The sequence below is a fragment of the Microtus ochrogaster genome, chromosome 16 (assembly GCF_000317375.1).
Source record: "Microtus ochrogaster isolate Prairie Vole_2 chromosome 16, MicOch1.0, whole genome shotgun sequence".
Classification (NCBI taxonomy): Eukaryota; Metazoa; Chordata; class Mammalia; order Rodentia; family Cricetidae; genus Microtus; species Microtus ochrogaster.
In genome coordinates this window covers 20,138,809-20,147,635 of record NC_022018.1, presented here as the reverse complement: position 1 = coordinate 20,147,635, position 8,827 = coordinate 20,138,809, and the positions used below count along the sequence as shown (strand labels likewise).

The following is an 8,827-nucleotide window of genomic DNA, read 5'->3' as shown; positions in this document are numbered from 1 at the left end:
TTGTGTGGGAACATGTATATGGGTGCACATGCAGTTGTGTGGGAACATGTATGTGGGTGCACATGCTTGTGTGTGTACAATAGGCCAGAATCTGAAGTGTTACTGGACTGCTTTCCACTCTGTTTTCTGAGGAAGTGTTTCTGTTTGAATCCGAAGGTCACCGGTTTGACTTGTCTAACCAGCTAACTTGCCCTGGGAATCCTGTCTCCTGAGTGCTGCAATTGCAGGCAGACATCTGTGCCCTCCTGGCTTTTAAGTGGGCATTAGTGATTGAAGCTCTGTCCTCATGCTTGTGTGGGCCCTCATACCAGCCTACTTTTCTTTCTTTGGTTAAGAAAACAATCTAAATTTTGACATGAAAGTTAAGGATACTCCTCACTAACTGTCAGCTGTTATTTTTTTAAGAGAAAGGAAATCAACTAATAGTACACTAACTAAATAGTACAGAACTTGTGCCATTCATTTTCAGTGTTGGAGAATTCTGTCATTTGACAGATATGGGAAAGCTCAGGATTTGGTGTCTGATCAGTTTGTTCAGTGCAGTCACTCATAAATGTAAATTATGGTCACATTACATACACATAAATATTTATATTTTTATACTTCTAGGAAAACTACCGAGCCGCCATCAAAGCAGAGAGGATCATCGAAAACCTTGTGAAGAACCTGAATAGTGAGAATGAGCAGCTGCAGGAGCATTGTGCCATGGCCATCTACCAGGTGGGCTGCTCTCCAGAGGCCTTCCTTGCTCCTCTAGTTAAAGGCACTGGTTCTAAACTCATAGTCTCTTCCTCTGGGGAGTTGTGTGATTTGTGCACTGTGTCTCAAATATCTGACAGAAAAAAAGAAAGGAAGGGTGATTTGGGCTTGTGGTTTCAGACACTGTAAATTAATCATTGTAGAGCCAGTTCAGTGGCAGGGAGAGTGGTGGAGGCTGTTCTCTTCAACACAGACTGCCAGCAAGCAGAGAGAGAGAGAAAAAACAGAGAGAGAGAGAGAAGGAGGAGAGAGAGAGAAGAGACAGAGAAGAGAGAGAGGAGAGAAGAAAAAAAGTGGGCAGGATTAGCACACTTCCCAAATACTGGCAGTGACTTATTTCTTCCAGCTGACCCTGCCTCCTAAAGGGTCCCCAGCCTCCTCTCAAGCTAGTGCCACAGCATGAAAAACATATAGCACAGGGCAGAGTATGGATTTCAGAGCTAAATCTTAAGGTACACTTGGGAAGCTGGAATTTAGCAAGTATCCCAGGGGTCTTCATGTGCTTATAGAGATGAGAACGACTATAAGCTACTGTGATGATGACATGTACTCAAACATACATCATAGTCTGATTATTTAAATTCAATAAGATATACATATCTTTCCCACTTTCTCCTAAATTAATTTACTTAAAGTAAAATAGCTCATTTATATATAATGACCCTATGATGTTTTATACAACTCTTTTCAAAATTTTGGGAAATTTTTCTTCTACCAAAATCAGATAATAAATGTTCATGGATATACGTGAATGCTCTCAGTGTATGGACATCATGTATATACATGTTTTTGTTTTGAGTTTACTTATTTCAATTTCCATTAATTCTGTGTGGGTTGTCTCCTAGTATACCATTAGAATGATCAGGGGTGGGGTGGCCTTAAAAATGAATGTCTGGCTAGTTATGGTCATGCCAGCTTCTCTCTGATCAAGGTGGTCCCAGAGGAAGGCCCTGTAGGTGAGCATAGTGAGGGCAACTGCAAATGCAGTCAGAGACAGGATTCAGTTCTTTTAGGGATTATGTTCTGTTCTTTTTTTCTAAGGGTTCAGCAGCTAACCACAAACCATGTGGCTTCAAAAGAATTTTGTTTTCTGGAGTCTGGAAGTGTGTGGTTAAGGTGTTCACAGGATAGTTTCTTCAGAGACCTCTGTCCATGGTTTGCAGCTGACTGTCTTGTCCTGTGTCTTCATGCCATATCTGTGTCTGTACTGTAATAGCTCTTAAAGGACAACCGTCTTGTAGGTGCTCATTACAATGATTTCATCTCACCTGAATTTCCATTTTAAACCTCATCCCCACACAGCCATATTCTGAGGCACTGGGAGTTAGACCTTCAGTTTATGAATTTTGAGAGTATAGTTAAACTCATAGTGTGTGTGTGTGTGTGTGTGTGTGTGTGTGTGTGTGTGTCGAGGGGGGGAATCACTACTGAACCACAGTTGAAATTACAAGAGAAGGTTAATCCCAGGTAAAGTAGTTGTAAAGTCATGATTCTCTGTTGCCATTTGAGCTCCTGACCTTTCTTGGTTCTCTTCTACGATTCATGTGTCCCAGACCTAATTCTTTGCTCAGGATACAAGATCCTTGGAAATGTCAGTGAGTTCCCTGCAACTCTGATGCACATTGTTATGTAACAGACATAACTTGTATTGAAGAACTCCCACAGATGAACCTCTTTGACCATCACTGAATGCTTGAGATGCCTTATCTCTGACAGCCTCTGGTTTGACTTTTTGTGCAGTGTGCTGAAGATGAGGAAACCCGGGACCTTGTTAGGCTGCATGGAGGACTTAGACCCTTGGCCAGTCTACTCAATAACACAGATAATAAAGAACGGTTAGCCGCTGTCACTGGGGCAATCTGGAAATGCTCCATCAGCAAAGAGAATGTGATTAAGTAAGTAAGGCATTTAAGATTTTATAATACGCTATAATAAAATGCAATCAAATGGTGCCTTAATAAAGAATTGGCTCTGACTGTAGTTGATCATATGCATTCTGAGTTAGGGGTAGAATGCAAAGGCATTATGAATAACAGGCCCTTCCCCATTCTTCTACTCAGCAATTTTATGTGCATCAGGGACTGGCATGATCTTTCTGGGTACATGTGTCCTTGTGAGTGCATGAGCATATATGTGTGCAAGTGTATACATCTGAGACAAGAAGAGAGTTGGATGTCTTCGTCTGTGACCCTCATCTGTTCCTCTGAGACAGGCCCTTTCCCTGAGCCTGCGCTTGGAATTTTTCTTATCAACTGGACTGGAAGCCAGCAACCCCTATTGGAGCTATGGCTGCTGGTGGACACCACTTGCCCCGTTCGCTAGTGCATGCTTGTATCCAAACTATGGTTTCTAACTCACTGCAGAGCTATCTTTCCTCCTTTATTTTCCATTTTTAAAAGGTAAATGAGTCAGCTGATGGCAACTAAGTACTCTTAAAGAGTAGTCACTTTCAGTTATGATTTTATTTCATTTTATTTTAATTATTTGTAAGGGTTTGGGGTGTTGGGGATCAAACCCAAGGCCTTGTGCTTGGTAAGCAAGCATTTCACCATTGAGTTAAATACTTGGCCCTTATATTTCTACATTTTTAAAAACAAATTACAGAATACTTATCAATTTTATTTATTTTGATTTTTAAACTTTTCTGTGTCTATTTATACATAGTCCCCATGAACACCCTAAGGAAACTTTTTCTCTGTTTGGTGTTTTCTTTAATAAATTTGCATGTTGTAACAGAAAAATCAACTTGCTTAGTAGTATATGATAGAATTATTAACAGAGTAAAAGTAACCCCCATTAATACAAACTTTTTTAATGGTAGCAATAAAAATTCATCCATATTTTGATACATAAACAATGATGAAGTTTACTAGAAAGGAGAAAGAATGTTCTATATAGAAATCAGGAATTCTCAAATATGTTATTTTATATATGCTTCATTTGATTTAAATACATACTGAAAGAGATAAAAGTAAATTACATGAAGAGAGATACTAAAACTTCCTAGTGATTTATACTGAAGTCGCCTGAGAAGACCAGTTAAAATGTTTTATTTGATATTTATATGTGTATATAATGTTTAATTTAGATCAAATAATTCATCCCCATTCTTACCTCTCCGTTTTTTCCCTTGTCCTCTTCCTCCTCCCAACTTCATGTGCTCTGATATTTTTTAATGCCCACAGAATCCGTTAGTGATGCCTGTGTGTGCATGGGTATAAGACCATATACTGAATATGCATAGCTTCTCAGAGCCACATACCTGAAGAGAATTGACTCTTGCTCTCTCCGTAGCTCCTCACATTGGGTTAGGACTTTATGAGCCCCTCCCCTGTCCTTGATGGTATTTTGGACAATCTTATGAATGAAGTCCCAGGCTATGTGAGTTCATATATATAGCTGTATTGCTATGTCCAGCAAATACCATTTCACAATGGACATCTCCTGGTTCTTACAGTATTTCTGGCCCCTCTTCTATTAAGATGCATGAGACTTGAGGGGGAGATGATGTAGAGCTGAATACTCCACAGTGACTTACTGTGTGCTCATTGACCTGCATGTACTGCAAAAGAAGCTTTTCTGATTAGGGTTGAGAGATGCATTAATCTGTGAATAAAGATTGAAACTTAGAGTACAGTTCATTTCATCATGACTTCCTCTTTTAGAACCCAGTGGACATCTTTGCCTGTTCCTGATCATAGTGGAAGATTTGAGATTTTCTCTGTTTAGCATGCTGTTGGCTGTCATTTTACATTGTTTGTTCATGTTTAGATATGTCCTTTGGAGTCCTAGATCTTCTAGGACTTTTATAATGAAGGGATGTTGGCCTTTTCTGTATCTAATGAGATGATCACATGGTTTCTGTCCTTGATTCTATTTGGTGGCTTGCAATTTCTGGTTTCCACAGATCAGAACAAATCACTTTTAAAATCTGAGTTGCAGTAGCTCTACTGCTCATTTTGATATACAATGATGCTATGTATATGGCAAAAAGGAAATATATAATGTAATTCATTTTAATACACGTTTAATATGAATTGTTCATGTAAACCAATCTCTATGAGAGGAAAAATCTTAGAATGGATTTACAGGTGTTAAGATTCATATGTGACCATAGCTGTCCCAGAGGCTATCCAATGTCATGATCCAGAACACGGGTAGACAGCAGGTGGTTGGGTGTGGCCATGAGCCTTACTGCTTAACAAGTTTTGGAACAGCCTTTGAATTGTGGAGGTTAAATGCGGTCTACTGTTTGTTATATGGATCAAATGAGCATTGAAAATAGAGTAGTGAAAAATGCATGGCTAAATTAATATAATTATTTGGAATAACTGTTATTTTTCTGAGTACCTTTTCTGTTGACTTTGGACTACAAACAACCTTCTTTCTCTGAACTTAAGGTTTCGAGAATACAAGGCCATTGAGACACTGGTGGGACTTTTAACTGATCAGCCTGAAGAAGTCCTCGTGAATGTGGTTGGGGCCTTGGGAGAATGTTGTCAAGAATATGAAAACCGGGTCATCGTCCGGAGGTGTGGTGGCATCCAACCTCTTGTGAACCTCCTGGTTGGAATAAACCAAGCACTTCTTGTGAATGTCACAAAAGCCGTGGGTGCATGCGCAGCAGAACCAGAAAGTATGGTGTAAGTGGCCAGGGAGACGGGAGATTTTAACTTGAAATGTATGGGGAATGTTTGGATGGTCATCAAATGATCAGTCTCATCACATAGATTTTATGTGCACATATGATAAACAACATGTTACCACATGAATATTCATGACTTATCTAACCAAAACATTACCTTGAAAGAGAAGTGTGGCTGAGCTGGGCACTGGGAGGTAGTGGGCTTCCAAAAGCCAGTAATTTTTCACGTAGAAAACATGCAATCAGTAAAATTTTCACTGCCCTTTACAGAACAATTATCTTTCTGTCTAAAGATTTGAGGAATATTTCATAGTATCAAATTTCTTGTTTCTAGTCAATTCAGAAAATGTATTTGCATCACCTATAAAATGGCAAAGAAAATGATAAGAATTTTAAGTGGTAACCTTAATACTTGAGTAAATTATTGTGAATTAAAGAAAGATAAGATTTAAATGTAAATTGGAAATATTTGGAAAACGCAATTGGTATTGAATACATGTGGACTTTTTCTATAGTGGAACAGCAATTTATATGGTGTGTGTATTAACCTAATATATGAAATCTAGAGGTGCTATGATGTGTACAGGAGGGTGTGCCTAGAGCACATTCAGATACTGTCGGACTTGAGTACCTGCATGGTTGGATAAACAAAGGTCAGAGATCCTGTAACCAGGCCCCAGTAAATACCAGAGGATATATGTATATCTTTCTTTATATATTCACATCTCTATCTACTTACCTAGATATATCCACCCACTTATGTATGTATTTATTTATGCATCTACCTACCTACCTACCTGTCTATGAGAGGTTTATTTTAAGGGGTTCATTCCTGTAATTGTGGAAGCTTGGTGAGTTCAAAATTCACTAAAGGTTGGCTTGCAGACTGGAAATTCAGGGTAGTTCTGTGTTGGCAGAATTCCTTCTATCCAGAAAAGATCAGGTGATAACTACATGGGTGTTGAGGGATGATCTGTGGTTTTCAGTCTGCACCTCAAATGCTAATCTTATGCAAAATATTTTCCATAGAAATATGTTACATAAGGCTTGCTAAATATATATGGGCACTGAGATCCAGTTAAATTGACACATACATTTTTGCCATCACAAGCTCATTTCTTGTCAGTTTGGCACCAATATGCATAAGGGATATTTAATCTGTACATAAAGACAATAAGGAGGCTTTACTTTGTCCTTATTCATCCATGAACAACTGGAAATATATCCATCATTTCTCCAGAGTTCCTTGGCAGGTGTTTTTCTGCTCCTCAATTTCTATAAATTTAATCACTACTTATGTAAAGTAAACAGTATTTAAATACGAGGGTACAAAGTTAGCAAATCTTTTATAAAATGAAAGGAACAGAGGAAGGGCGAGGTAACATATAACCCTCCATAAGACATTCATAACAAAATAAAGACATAGCAAAGAGGACTACAACTTCTCAAGAGTTGTCCTCGTTGTTACTGGTCACATGATCATAAATTACACTATAAGCTTCTTCTGCTATTGTTAGCAAGTATATCAAATGGCTATGGTTCTTTGTCTGTTCAGTGACTCAATTTTCCATTCCTAAAGGGTCCAGAGCCTTAGTGGTTGCCTTAGTTACTTTCTTTTGCCATAGAAAGACACCATGACCAAGGCAATGAGTATAGAGGAAAGAGTTTATTTGACGGTTATAATTTTGAAGGGTGAGCTCTTGACCATCATGACAGGAAGCATGGCAGCAGGCAGGCAGGCATGACACTGAGGCAGTAGCTGAGAGTTTAATCCCCTGTCCACCAGCATAAGGCAGAAACAGAGAATTATTTGGGGATGGCATGGGCTTTTGAATGAATCTAGTGATACACTTCCTCCAACAAGATCACTCTTAATCCTTCCCAAACAGTTCCACCAAGTAGGGATGATATATGCACCTATGGAGGCTGTTGTCATTCAACCTACCAGGATAGCTTTGATTGGATTGAGTTGCCACAGTTTTCCATTGATTTTAACCACATACTATAGCAGTACTAAGCTGAGTCAGGGGATCTCCAATCTTTCAGACATATTCTTCCTTTTCCCTCTAGTCTCACCCTAATGGCTCTTTGTTAATCAGTGTTTCCAAAGTGTGCTCACTTTCTCCTCTACATCATTGGTGTTACACAGGGGTCACACACACATAACCTGCACATCAGATATTTACATTATGATTCATAACAGTAGCAAAATTAAAGTTAGGAAGTAATAATTTTATAGTTGGGTCACCACAACATGAGGAGCTGTATTAAAGGCTCAGGAAGGTTGAGAACTACTGCTAAACTTCAAAGATTTGGAGATCCAAGTTGACTATTTAAATGTTCAGAAGTGGGTAGAGATATGTTCCCTAGACAAACAGGAAGTAAATGTTTTGTGGAGTTATGTGATGATACTATCACAATGGCTAGTAGATAAATTCAGATAATTTTTCTACAGTCACAGAATTCAAGAAGTTTTGAAAAAAAATAATAACAAGAACCATTTTAAGAAGCCAATTGTTGCAGAATAAAAAGAGGACAGGGGTCAGGGAAGATGGCTTAGTGGTGAAGTGTGCCTGTAGAAGAGCCAGCATCCATGTTTAGGGCCTCGGCACATGATAAAAAACTGGGAATGGTGGTGTGCTCCTGTGATCTCAGCACTGAGAGGTAGAGGCAAGAGGATTTGGGCACCACACTGGTGAATCAGTCTAGCCGATTAGTGAGCTCCAGTTTCAGGAAAGGATTTTGCCTCAAAAAAAATCATGTGAAGAATGGTAAAGGAAGATACCAGCATCTACCTCTGGCCTCTACGTGTGCCCTTCACCATGGTACATGGGTGGGTGTACTCAGAGGATCCAAGTTTATTCCAGAATACACAATTTAAAGAAGCTTAGGGCTGTGGAGTGGGTTTGTAATCTCAGTGCTGGGGATGTGGAGATAGGTGAATCCTGGGCTCTCTGGCAGGCTAGCCCAGGCTACTTGGTGAGATCCAGGCCAATAAGAAAACCTGTCTCAATAAAAGGTGGTCAGCACTAGAGAAACAACGCACAAAATTGGCCTCTTACCTCCATATGCACAAGCACACATGAACATACCCAGCACTGGGAGGGCAGAGAGGAGCTCCCAGGAGCTCACTGGCCAGCCCTATAGCCAAAATGGCAAGCTTCCCTCCAGGTTTTAAAGATAAACCTCTCCTTTTCTAAGTCTCCATCAGGTTTAGATATACTAAACTTGTCATACTGTTTCTGGCTAAGATTCTTCCTCCTGTCTTGAGACCCATTGCATCTTCTGAAGAGAACTACTCCACTTGCTTTCTGGATTCCATGTCTACTGCTCTGTTATTATTTCTATTATTGTCTTCAATGGCACTGATGTGAAGATGAGCAATTATAATTCAGATCTTTTAGTGCCATGTTAAGTTTGAAT

The 8,827-nt window shown here is 39.4% G+C and overlaps 1 protein-coding gene across 1 annotated transcript in view; it reads left to right on the top strand.

Annotated features, from left to right (window-relative positions):
• The window catches only part of Armc4 (armadillo repeat containing 4), a 162,113-nt gene that overhangs the window by 60,966 nt on the left and 92,320 nt on the right, over positions 1-8,827 (top strand). The window contains exons 15-17 of the mRNA XM_005354824.3: positions 610-720; positions 2,500-2,654; positions 5,160-5,402. Coding sequence (XP_005354881.1) covers positions 610-720; positions 2,500-2,654; positions 5,160-5,402 — 509 coding nt within the window. The remainder of the gene's footprint in view (positions 1-609; positions 721-2,499; positions 2,655-5,159; positions 5,403-8,827) is intronic.